The 13235-nt window shown below is 46.0% G+C and overlaps 1 protein-coding gene across 1 annotated transcript in view; it reads left to right on the forward strand.

The window, feature by feature from the left end:
* The window catches only part of col12a1a (collagen, type XII, alpha 1a), a gene marked incomplete at its 5' end in the record, with an annotated part of 123432 nt that overhangs the window by 79582 nt on the left and 30615 nt on the right, over positions 1 to 13235 (forward strand). The window contains 10 exons of the mRNA XM_080750443.1: positions 2458 to 2587; positions 4209 to 4351; positions 5282 to 5411; positions 7584 to 7703; positions 8427 to 8573; positions 9130 to 9246; positions 9810 to 9962; positions 11058 to 11132; positions 11978 to 12117; positions 12487 to 12610. Coding sequence (XP_080606569.1) covers positions 2458 to 2587; positions 4209 to 4351; positions 5282 to 5411; positions 7584 to 7703; positions 8427 to 8573; positions 9130 to 9246; positions 9810 to 9962; positions 11058 to 11132; positions 11978 to 12117; positions 12487 to 12610 — 1279 coding nt within the window. The remainder of the gene's footprint in view (positions 1 to 2457; positions 2588 to 4208; positions 4352 to 5281; positions 5412 to 7583; positions 7704 to 8426; positions 8574 to 9129; positions 9247 to 9809; positions 9963 to 11057; positions 11133 to 11977; positions 12118 to 12486; positions 12611 to 13235) is intronic.

Consider the following 13235-nt stretch of genomic DNA (forward strand, 5'->3'; position numbering starts at 1 on the left):
ACAAGGGGTAGGAAAGTGGGACTGAGTTACTGGGGGCCCAAGGTGGTGGAGGGGCCCTAGTAACTTTATCTATTGAAAAATAGCAGATATACAAGCTCACAGCGCGGCACCGAGTGCCGCGCTACGAGCTTGTAGATCTGCTATTTTTGAAAAGTTGTGAAAATGTGTGAAAATCTTTGAATATATGTATTTTTTAAGCGAACATTAACTAACTCAAATCTTGCTTCTGGGGGTCCCTGGAACTAAATATTTTGAGATCGGGGTCCGTGGCTAAATACATATTATCTTGGGGGTCCTTAACATAGGTTTCTTGCACACATTTTCACGATTTTTCAAAAATAGCAGATATACAAGCTCGCTGTGAGCTTGTATATCTGCTATTTTTCAATAGTTAACATTCATTGGGGGCCCACAGTGAATCCTTATACCCAGGGCCCAGAATTTGGTGTGACGCCCCTGATAGAAGGCTTAGGCGCTTTCCACGGCCGGAGCCAGAGACGCGTGTCACCGCCGGCAATGTGGCCTCTGTCCTGCAGCACCATCAGATTTAACGCCGTTCTGAGATTTGTAGCGTGCATTACCAGCTTAGCTGAGCATGCAGTGTAATATCGGTTCGGGTTTTTACCCCCGGAACGGAGGAATATTACTGCCCTTACAGTAAAGTTTTGATTATACTGTAGGAGTCCAGAGGCATTGGTGGAAAGTTGGGTCATACCCGTGAGTGATGTATTACAGGACTTTCGGCTTTAGGAGAAGTCAAGTAGATTTGACGGGACTGTAGTTTCACTGGCGTGCGGCGTGCCGGTGTAGGGTGCACACAGTGAAGATCCTGAGTGTTATGTAACTCTGGAGAGTGTACAAATGGTAGTCATTTACAGTAACTGCGTAGAGAGGTCAGCAGGGAGCGGGCCCGTCGTACAGATTTTTGGGAGGGGGGTCAAGATCAAAGACCTGGGCTTTCGCCCACGCACAGCGCGGGCCCGAAAAATACGGGTTTTTCGCGGGAAATTAAAGTAAAAAAGCTGTTAAAAAACAGTTCTACACGGCGGCAGAACCGTTTAGGCTTAATAATAGGGTTTATATAAAGCATGATGTCTTAATCTTACCTTGGGAGAAAGTTCTTTCACAGTCACTCAAATCTTTCCTACACAAACTAGACTGCTCCCGAGTCCTGTTCAACGGGGACCCCCCCCCACCGCAGGGCCCCCCCCCCCTTTCCGGGTGGGGGGACAACAGTACCCTTTGCCCCCTCTTATCGGCGGCCCTGGGCCAGGGAGAGACCAGCTAAATGTCTCTGACATCAAACACACTAGTCTTGCACACTTTGTTTGAGAGAGTTCAGTCAGGATTTTGCAGTGCAGTTACACGTGGATCAGTGGGATTTCTTTCTCTCTCTGTCTCACACACACACACACACGCGCACGCACGCACGCACGCACGCACGCACGCACGCACGCACGCACGCACGCACGCACACACACACACACACACACACACACACACACACACAGAGGTATGGCACCAGCGCATAGCCCCAGGGGAGCGCTGACCTCATGGGGGTCCGCGCAGCCCGCTGAACCCACACAGCCGGGGCTGGAACAGGAGGCCGTCGTCGACCGCCGCTGTAATCAGCTGTCACCGCCGCTTTCCACCGTGTTATTACACAGGCCCGTGTCCACGGGACACCCGCCCGCCCCGCCCCCCACCCCCACATGAAAGGCAGCAGCCCAACGCCTCTCCCTTTCACTGGTCGGTGCTGACAACACAAAGTGGTCGTTGAGTGAGTGGGAGCTATTAGAGGGCGTGTGCCGACACAAACAGCTGTCGGAGAGGGAAGGAAAGCGTGTCAGTGTGTTGTGTGGGTGTGGGTGTGGGTGTGTGTGTGTTGTAGGGGGACCGGTGTCGAGTTTGTTCACTCATCAGAGAATCATCAGCATCTTTTTTTTCCCTTTCTTTTCTTTTTAAACAAAACCTGTCACCACCTACACATCACTGGTTCTCAAACCTTTTTAATGTCAAAGACCCCCAGCTCGGTATGCATTAGGCCATGGGACCCCCAGCGGATACCTTTTTTTTTTTTTTTAATTATCACTGGGACCCCCAATATACACTGTATTCATGATGACTGCACCAGAACTGTACCAGAACCAAATGGGCCCGTGAGGGACCATTTGTACACTCTCAGAGTTTCAGACCCTTAAGAGTCCACTTCAATTCTACAGTAACTATCAATCAATTAGCAAGAAATGGAACCCCCTGGAACCACCTCAATGGGGGGGGGGGGGGGGGTCTACTGACCGCATTTTGAGAACCAGAGATCTACAGTTGAATTGGGACTTTAGTTTTTCAGTGCGATTCTTACAATGTGCGCCTGCATCTACGTAACTGCATTGATGTAGATCAGTGTTCACTTGATGTTTAACCCTAACCCCGGGTCTGTTGTATGTCTGGCTACAGGTCTTAGTCCCAGGCACCCAGACCACCGCCTTCCTGCAGCAGCTGCTCCCAGACACCCCCTACAACGTTGGGGTGGTGGCCCTGTACCCCGATGGAGAGGGTCCCGCCATCAGCGACGAAGGCAAAACACGTAAGAACAACTTCGTTCATCCACAGCCTAAGGGCTGTGTGTCCTACATTTTTCCCCCTCCTTTTTCAAAAATAGCAGATCTACAAGCTCGCAGCGCGGCACTCGGTGCCGCGCTGTGAGCTTGTATATCTGCTATTTTTCACTGGTTAAAGCAGTCAATAATTCTAGGCCTAAATGGGTTAAAAAGCTTGACGTTGAATATTTTTGAACTCTCTCTGATCAGATAAAAAACGCCAGACATAGAACAGAATAGAGGGTGAGAAGCGTGTCGCACTACTACGGTTTCCAGCATTGCGTTAAATTCGCGTCGATCCCATTGAAAACTATTCAAAACATACGCAGCGTTCAGTGGACACAGCCCCAAAGAGCAGGAGAAAAAGATCTAAGACGGGGGTCTTCAACGTTTTCAGGCGAAGGACCCCTTAGCTGAGAGAGAGAGGAAGCAGGGACCCCCACAACCTTCTCGTAGATTCCATATAGTTTCATCGTTTGACAGCACAATCATCAGTGTATTTTGGATTCATGTCAATTTGTGTTTGCAGATATTTAACCACTTGAACCGTCAACACTTAATAAACTTGACCTTTCACTCCGTAGTCTGCTCTTTTTCCCCTCTACACCAAACCTAAAGTTCTCAGAATATGGACGTTAGGGTTCAAGTGGTTAAAATAAAAAAAGGAGAAAAAAAGGTTTCTATCACACAAAGATTTGGAGGACCCCCTGTAGTAACTCTGAGGACCCCCTAAGGGTCCCGGACCCCCTGTTGAAGACCCCTGCTCTAAGATCAGCAACCTCCTTACGTATTGAGCTTCTCAAAATAGGAACGCTGATCTTACATTGTATGACTTTTCCGGTGATGAAAGAACTGGCTACTCTAAATAACTCTCCTGTAGTGGGTTTTGGTTTGCATTCCTACATGTTGACTGTTCAGTCACTCCCATTTGAAATAACCCAAACAAAACCCCAGACCAGCATGTCGGTGCTATGCAGCGGCAGATACAGAACGTATCTAATGACTTGGCCCTGGAAAGATCTGTGTGTGGCTGAAGTTTATTTTAGCTCGAATATCACAATGACCAGTCGATGATGTCAATATGACATTTTTTTTTTCACCGTCTAAAGCCCTTTGCACACAGGCGCGTTTATCCGTTCGGATAAAACGGACAATTTCACTTTTTAAAAAGAAAACAATGATTCTCTACGACCTCATGCACACCGGATCCGAATTGGCCGTGCGACGAGTGGCTGCGGCCGTGCGTTTTTTTCTCGATCGAACCCAGTTCGATTCGTGCGTCTTGTCGCATGCGGTAAAAAACTCATCACTCCTTTTATGACTCCTTTTGGGATCCCAGTGCCGATTCCGCACAGCATTGCACACCAAATCCAATGCGTTTTATTCATGAAGCAAACGAAAAGAAAAAAAAACTCAACTGTCCTGTGTGCAAAGGGCTTTACTTGTCTGCTTTCCCGCAGACGGCACAGGCCCAGAATGCCATCAGTCTCCTTTTAGCGTTCTGCGTGATTTGGCGTTTTGATATGATGAGCTGAGCCACTCAGCCGTCCAACTAGGCTCTTATGGCATGTTGACCCTTTCTTTCCATGTTTGTATCCCCTCGCCCAGTCCCCCGCAGTGGCCCTAGGAACCTGCGCGTGTACGACCCCACCACCAGCACTCTGTCGGTGACCTGGGAGCACGCCGATGGTCCTGTGACGCAGTACAAGATCACCTACGCCCAAACCACCGGAGACCCCATCGAGGAACATGTAAGCAGCCATGCTACTGCAGGGCAATGAGCGCTGATGATTGTTTGAACGAGAGGAGACATTCTGTCCTTCTTTTTTTGAGTGCTACATAATATTTTCATTTCATATGAATAGATTAGAGATTCAATATTTGTGTTATTACGGCTCATATACGAGTATGCGAGAGGAGACTTCTTTGGTTTTGGTTCCTCAGCATTGTAGCAGCAATGACGAATGAATAATTAAGGCTAACAATTTGTCTGTCGGGTGGAAAACGTTACTTTTCAGGATTAAAATTCCAAAATAAAATGTTCTATTACTCCTTTTTCCTTTAGTTTGTGTTACCTTGTAGATCAGGGTTCCCCAATTAGTTTTCCCCAAGGGCCGAATTATGTCTAGGGTACCAAGCCGAGGGCCACAACATTGCAGGGGGCGACGGCGGTGTTCCCACTATTCTCCAGCTACAGTTTTCGTCATTGCCGGGTGAAAATCTTGTCCAAAACCGTTCGTTTTGAATTTATCATTTTAAAAATGATTTAAACTAGTGAAAACAGCCGATCTACAAGCACACAACGCCTCGCACCGCGAGGCGTTGTGTGCTTGTAGATCGGCTGTTTTCACTACTTTTGTGCGACGGCCTTGTATGATTTGCGAAAGACCGTACAAATTTTAGATACGAGGTTTCCACCCGAAAACGACGATATACTAGTGTTGTTGCTGCTTTTATACCACCATTATTACTGGGGTTGGTGGGTGCCAGACAATAGCCCCACGCGGGCCGCAAATGGCCCGCGGGCCGCCTATTGGGGAACCCTGTTGTAGATGTTTGTACCGTTAAGTAACGTGAAAAATGACCATAAATGACCAACATGGAAAAAAATCGTGATAAGATTGTGCATCGTGACATATCGTGATATTGTATTTTTCCATATCGCCCGCCCCTGCTCACAGACCACGGTGCAGGGGAACAGAAACAACGTGGTGCTGCAGAACCTGGACTCAGACACGCCCTACAACATCCGAGTGACCGCCATCTACGCTGACGGACCCGGAGGAGAACTGGAGGGAGATGGACACACCTGTAGGTCCCACGCAATATAGCATGTCACCATTATCGTGACTAAAGAAATTAGCGATTTACGAAATAATAGCTGTAATCGAAATGACCCCAACATCCATTATCCTGGGGCGGAAACACTTGTAGATCGGCTATCTTTTGGCAAAGAGATTTAATCTAGTACTTTATTTCCAGGTCCGTTTTACCAGTTAGGCCTATAGAGGGTTTAATTGATACAAGATATGCAGCTTGGCAAATAAAAAGGTGAACTGATCCCAGTGCATGACGGAGGATAATTTCACGATAATTCCACGATACGATTATCGTGAGTGTTTTGTATCACGACAAACGATAATAATGATTATCGTCCCATCCCTAACGCACACACACACACGCACGCACGCACGCACACACACTCACACTCACACTCACACTCACACTCACACTCACACACACACACACAGCCGACAGTGGAGCAGAACGTTCTTGCTGCTTTTTTAACACATGTTTTGCTGAGGCTAATTGTATGGTGAGAGCAATAAGGTTGACGTGGAGACAACAGCTAAGGAAAGTAATGTGTAGGAACACACACATCCACATGGGAGGAATGCTCCGCTCGGCAGAAATTCTGAATAGGCTGAACTGCTGATTATGATCCTGGATGGATGGAAGAAACAATAGGGAAATTCTTGAGTCGTCCTCAAGGCCAACGTTACCTAGAAGCTGTGCCAGGGAATTCTGGACTGGCAGTCCTCCAGTGTGGGAGATTTCACACTCGTAAATACGCCCAGTGTCCTTACCGGTTTCCCCTTACGAATCAAAGGGAACATTTTGCTGCCTTATACCGCGCAAATCACACAGAGCTTGCACAGTGGCTTTTGCTGCCCCCATTTTCTCTCACACTTTAAACTACTTTTTTTACACTTTAACGTCCCTGTTTTGGGCATTCAGAATGTTTCAAAAAATATTCTCGAAAAGGTCAGCGTTGCAGTCGTGAGCTTGTAGATCTGCATTTTTTCACTATTCGTCATACAACGGAGCTTGTAGGGGCTTTAAAGTTGTACCATGTAACTTTTTTTATAAAACAAATCTTAAAATTGTCCTAACTGTTAAATCGCTAAAGTTTTAGAACACCCACTCCGTTATTTTCAGCTTCTGAAGCCTTCTCTTTATATGTTTTCTATGATCCTGGCCGTGGACCGGATTTCGCGCCAAAATGACGTAATCTGCATCATCTGTATACGTTGTGTATACGTTGCCCAATCACATCGCCGATCATGCACACATGGTACACTACCGGCCAATCACAGCTTATCTGCTCTGGTCTCCAGGAAGCGCCTCCGCTTGGCTACAGTGTTTACCATGGTGAAGGATTTTAACCTCTTAATCCACAAATCCTGGCCAGAAAATTACGTTCTACCATGCGTTCTACCCCTCCACGGATTACTATCGGTCGCGGTGGTTTGCGGCGCCGCTCCGGTGGTCCGCGGCGGTGGTCTGCGACGACTCCGGCCGAAAAACGGCCGAAAAAAGCAATACCGCTACTGACCACTAGTTGAACTTACACAGTATAGCTTTAAGTGATTTAGATAAATCCAAAAGTGATTAACGTCAGACTGCAGTGATAAAAGTTGGCTGTTCATTAAAACTTTAAGAACTCTGTACTCTGGGCCTGGGCCATGGTCCAGCAGCACCTAGGCACATATCGTCGTCGTCGGGTGGAAACCTTGTATGTCCAAAACCGTTCATTTCGTATTTTTCGTTTAAAAAATGAACTAAACTAGTGAAAACAGCCGATCTACAAGCACACAACGCCTCGCGGTGCGAGGCGTTGTGTGCTTGTAGATCTGCTGTTTTCACTACTTTTGTGCGAAGGTCTTGTATGATGAAGCAGTGCTTTACTTTACGGAAAAACATACAAATTTGAAACTTGGAGATACAAGGTTTCTGCCCGACAGTGACGATATGCAGCCTGACTTTGCATTGCGGGTTCGAGTCCCATTCCCGAAGATCTTTACTGCATGTCTCTCCCCATCTCTCTCTCTCCCTGTTGCCTGTCTATCTCCACTATCAAGTATCAAACCATGAATAAAGGCAGAAAAAGCCCCCCCCAAAAAACACAGCTTTAAGAATGTGCCCTCTGGTGCCAACGCAAGCCCTGTTCTGACTCTTCTTTTGTGTGCCCTTGTCAAACAGTGGGCTTGCTGGGTCCACAAAACCTGCGTGTGTCTGATGAATGGTACACCCGCTTCAGGGTGTCCTGGGACGCTGCCCCGTCCAAAGTTACTGGATACAAGCTGGTCTACTCACCTGAAGGTACGCATGCTTTCCTTTAAGCCATAATGTCTCTGCAGGAGATAGAGTTGTTTGTTTGTTCCAGTCTCATAATTATCAAGGATTTTGTGTTCCCACTAACAAGTGAACAGTGCTCTCTCAGATGCAGGCACGTGCACACATAGCTATCAAAGGGGGCTTGAGCCCCTGACTTTTTATCCGTCTGTAAAAAATTTGCCCTCTCCAGACCATGAATGCAGTTTTTACTACGGTGAAAGAAACGCAAATGCCCTCTTTCCATGCCATGGATAATTTTCTTGAATGCTGTCATGGCATGTACCTGATGACAGCATTCAAGAGAATTGCCTTGTCAAAACTCTCCTGAACTTGAATGCAGCATCTTGTGTTGAAAGAATTGCCCTCTCTGTGTAGAAATCCATGCCATTACGCCACATCTCCAGTATTGACTTGGTTATGCTTAGTTCAGTGTGGTTTCACACACCGAAAATAGCTGACCTCTAAGCTCACAACGCGTCGCAGCGCGACACGTTGTGAGCTTGAAGGTCTGCTATTTTCGGTGCTTCCACCAAAGGCCCTTTTGGAAATTCCAGCCCCTGCCTCTCTAACATTCTCTGCACGTCCCTGCTCAGATGGCACAAGGATGGTTACCGTTAACACGAGCTGCTGGTAGCTTTTGTTTTTGTTTATTCCCTCCCCCATTGAGTATGCTATTAATATTGTCTTATTTGTTATGTGTCCTTTCAGGCTCAGATGAGTCCATGGAGGCGTTTGTTGGGGACGTCACCACCCATCAGCTGCCCAACCTGAAGCCCGGAACCACGTACGACGTCAAGGTGCTGGCCCAGTACCCCTCGGGCCTGAGCGAACCCCTGATTGGACAAGGCACCACGCGTACGTAGATGACCCTCCTTTTTCATTGGATAGTTTAACCACTTGTTAAATCAGGCTGTTTTGCACATAGACATAGAAAGGTAGACGCCTCATTCGGCTAGGGGGCGTATGCATTTAGCAACTAAGGGAATCTTCATCACTTCCGTCTTCATTGCTTCCGCGTGCGTCACTAGGTGCGTCACACATAGGGAAGTTGACAGGCCAATCAGAGGCAGGTGGGGGCGGGTCTTTACGTACGCAGCCTGTGAGAATCTGTTGAATTGAATTGTGGTCCTTGGATAAGTCCCGGAAAAGTCGCGCTGTGATTGGCCAGTAGTCACTTTGACTGACAGCGTTCCCTTAGTTTTTCCAGGAAGTCCGGACAAGAACTTTTGCACATCGCTCCAATTAACTGCAGAGGCGAACGAGGCATCTAGCTCTTTATATCTGTGGTTTTGCAGGCACGTGCACACATAGACATCAAAGGGGGCTTTGACATATGACTTTGGGGGGTCCACATATGAGTTTGAGAACCACTGATAAGCATTATGTGCTAAAGTGTGAGTTTCTCTTCCAGTGTATCTGAACGTGACTGACTTGACCACATACAACGTTGGCTATGACAGCTTCTGCATCCGCTGGGCCCCTCACAGAGCAGCCACCTCCTACAGACTCAAAGTCAATCCCTTTGACCGTAAGTACTGAGCCATCACATGCAAGCTTTATTTCTGAGTCCATTGATTCTATTGTTGTCTTGTTGTCTCCAGCCTTAGCCTCAGTCTGCGAAACTTTGAACCTGAATTTACCCAAAAGTTTTGTTTTTCCTTCACGTTTTTCATGTCGCCATTGTCTAGACCTAATGTGAAAACCAGTTCACTGCATTCTCCCAAGAAAGCATGAAAGTAAATTGTTAAGTACAGCCGCAAATAGTCTCAGCCTCATTTGAATTTTGGCGACCTGTCCATCTGGTTTTGTTTAGCTGGCCCTTGCCTGAGAACTTTTAAATAAAAAGCAGGAGAGAGAGAGAGAGAGAGATAGGAAAAAGAAAATAATAACACAGTATTGGAGCGGAGCAGGATGTGAATATGGTAGCCATTACAGATAGAACGAGAGCACTTAGGACCGTTATGCGAGTGCCTGTCTGTTTGAGAACTGCTGAATAATTTGATACGCTAACCTTGGAGTGTGTTGTTATGTTCATAATTTACCCTCGTTTTCTTTCCTCTTGCATCCTAACCCTCTCCTCTCCTCTCCCAGCCGCTAACAAGGGAGCTCAGGAGATCACCGTCCGGGGCTCCGAGAGCACGTACTGCTTTGACGGCCTGACCCCTGACGCCCTCTACAACGCCACCGTCTACACCCAGACCCCCAACCTGGAGGGGCCCGGAGTCAGCGTCAAGGAGCGCACATGTAAGGGCAATCGCCTCTTCGTCTGTCGATGGATGGTGTTCGAAGATCTAATGATGTGGATGCATGTGGATCCACATGGGAATGAATGGCATGGCTCCAACGTGGTGCTGACTTATTTGTGGCCGGCCTGGTGGTCGTCTATGACACTGGGTCTCTACCGTTCCAGGCCGCGACCCCCAATATAATAATATTTTAACTGAGGCATTACATTTTATATAAAACAGTTCTATTGTGAAAATAGCTGATCTACATGCTCACAACGCCTCGAGTTGTGAGGCGTTGTGAGCATGTAGACGCGGCTATTTTCACAATGTCTGCCTCTAATATTTGACAATTTGGCCAATGTTTAATTTGTCATTTTTATAGGTACTAAAAAGTCCTTAAATTGTCACTTTAGAAATGTGCAGATACCCTCTATACACTTAAACTTTATGGTGGTTTGTTTACTATTGAGTGAGAAAACAATGTTGCACATTAAGTAAATCGTCTGGGGGACCCCCCAAAATAATTTGGGGACCCCCCTGAGGGGTCCCGAGTCGACCCACAGGTTGAGAACCACTGGTCTATGAAGTATCTATGGTGGTTGACTCCAAATGTGGGCAATGTTTCTGCCTCATCGGAGACCATCACCCATTTTACCTCCAATGCAATTAATGCAATTACATTAAATATTTCGAAAAGTATTAAACATCATGTGGGAAAAAAAATGAGTGGAAAGATATTTGGTGCTGATCAGTCCAGCGGTGTGCAAGATCTCCCCCGGAGACGCAGGCACACCCTCTTATAGACAACTAGACTACTGCAGAGCCACGTTGTAAATAAGCAGACTCAATGAGTGACCTTGTAGCTCTTCACGTGACTTGATATTATTACCGTAAATAGCATAATTGTGAAGCTTGAGGTCATTTTGCACGAATATCAGTTAATCAGACCAGCGGTTCCCAAAATGGTGTGCCAAGGCACATTGCATGGTGTGCCAATTGAGATTTTGACTTTCTTCTCATCGTTGTGCCTTGCACAACACATGTAATGTAAAAAGCCATTGCTTCAGATGTACAGTTACAGTATGTTGATGGTTTGCATTTTGTGTTGCAGTGGTCAAACCCACTGAGGCCCCCACAGAGCCTCCTACACCGCCTCCCCCTGCAACCATCCCTCCTGCCCTGGATGGTAAGATGCTACAAGAGACTAGCATGCTACATGCACTCAGCGTTGGACAAGCTACTCAGATAGTTGAATAAGTTACTCATTACTTATAACTCCTTTAAAAAGTAATACCGGTAGTATTCGTTTACTTACTTACTTAGTTACTTACTTACTTACTTACTTACTTACTTACTTACTTATAGCCAGCTCCTTCTAAAACTGAAATCCACTTCGTTGGAACAACAATTAACCTCACCGGAGGAGACACCAATCAGCCAATTAGAAACTGTAGTTGAATGACTGTTTTGGCGAGTACGATACCTTACACTACTTGTTACTGGAGAAAGTAAGTACTGTTACAGTAGCCCAACACTGCATGTACATGCATCGACCTGCCTCAATAATCCACATTAATTAAAGGCCCATTCCCACTGGGCCAGATAACAGATAAACAAATCTCTTTCTCCAGATATTTTTCCATTCAAATGGATGGAAGATACAGATAAAAAAAATCTGTGACTGATTTTCTTTTTTAATCTGTATTTTTTAGATTTTTTTATCTGTTATCTGGCCCAGTGGGAATGGGCCTTTATGATCATAATTCGTCTCTGTCGGGTGGAAACCTCATATGTCCAAAACTGTTACTTTTCAGATTCAAATTCAAATGTTACAAGCTCAAACGCGTCGTGTCATGCTTTGAGCTTGTGGATCTGCTACTTATGATCAAGTAGGGCATTCATTTATGAGAAACCACAAAAAGTGGAGAAATATGGAGACGAGGTCTCTGCCCGACAGCAACAGATTCCAGGTGGTCATCACCAGCCCAGACCCTTGGTTACTGAGACAGTTATTCCTGCTTGCCTCCTCAGCGTGCAAGGGCGCCAAGGCCGACTTGGTGTTCCTCATCGACGGCTCCTGGAGTATCGGAGACGACAGCTTCCTCAAGGTGCTCCAGTTTGTCTTCAGCATGGCCGGAGCCTTCGATGTCATCAGCAGTAAAGGCATGCAGGTCAGTCCACCGTTTTGTCTCCGAAGTTCACTCGTCTCGCTGGGTGTTCGCTTAGGACAGATTTTTGGGGACTTTTGGTTGCTTTTTTTTTAGTTTTTTTGCAGTGGAAAAATAAATAAATAACAGTGGAACATAAGAAACTTTGTATTTTTATCATTTAATCTTGTCATTTAAGCCAGAGTTTCATTCTTCAGCCAGCCTCGTGCTCCACTCTTTTGTTAAGCCCTAATATGTGTCATTCAGGGTGGCTATTATAGAGATGCTGTTTTGGCAACGTTGAACGTTTTTGATTTTCTTGCCACGCCATTCCCAAAGTAGATGCAGGCAGGCTGACGGCAGCTAATTTCATCTCTGGTCTTCCGTTAACAGATTGGGTTTGTGCAGTACAGCGATGAGGCTAAGACCGAGTTCAAGCTGAACACCTACCATGACAAGGGCACGGTGCTGTCTGCCCTGAATATGGTCCGCTACCGGGGAGGAAACACCAAGACAGGTAGAGTAACATCATCATCATCATCATGATCATGATAATACATTTATTTATAAATCTTTGAATATATATTCTTTTAAAGCAATTTTTTTTTTACTCAAATCTTGGCTTCTTGAGGTCCCTAGAACTAAATGTTTTGAGATGGGTGGGGGGGTCTATTTTTCACGACTTTTTCAAAAATAGCAGATCTACAAGCTCGCAGCGCGGCACTCGGTGCCGCGCTGTGAGCTTGTATATCTGCTATTTTTCACTGGTTAAAGCATTCGATAATTCTAGGCCTAAATGGTCTTAATGGGTTATGTGAGTGAGCATAAGAACTATATGGCCTCTCTGTCGTCGTCGTCGTCCACCAGGATAACATCATCATCATCATCATCATGATCATGATAATACACTTTATTTATGTAGCACCTTTCTTGCATTGTTGCAGTTCAAAGTGCTTCACAGGCAGGACAGTGTTCAAATGACAGTTCACAATGAAAAGAGATAAATCAGACATAATCCCCAGAGGTTATAGTCAGACATACAACAATTAACATAGCAAACATAAGGTAAGAAATACACACAAATACACACAAACAAAAGTCAGGCATGGAATTTAAATAGTAAAAGAAAAACACTGAAAATA

Source organism: Nannobrachium achirus (genome assembly GCF_963921795.1).
Source record: "Nannobrachium achirus genome assembly, chromosome: 20".
In the NCBI taxonomy this organism is placed as follows: Eukaryota; Metazoa; Chordata; class Actinopteri; order Myctophiformes; family Myctophidae; genus Nannobrachium; species Nannobrachium achirus.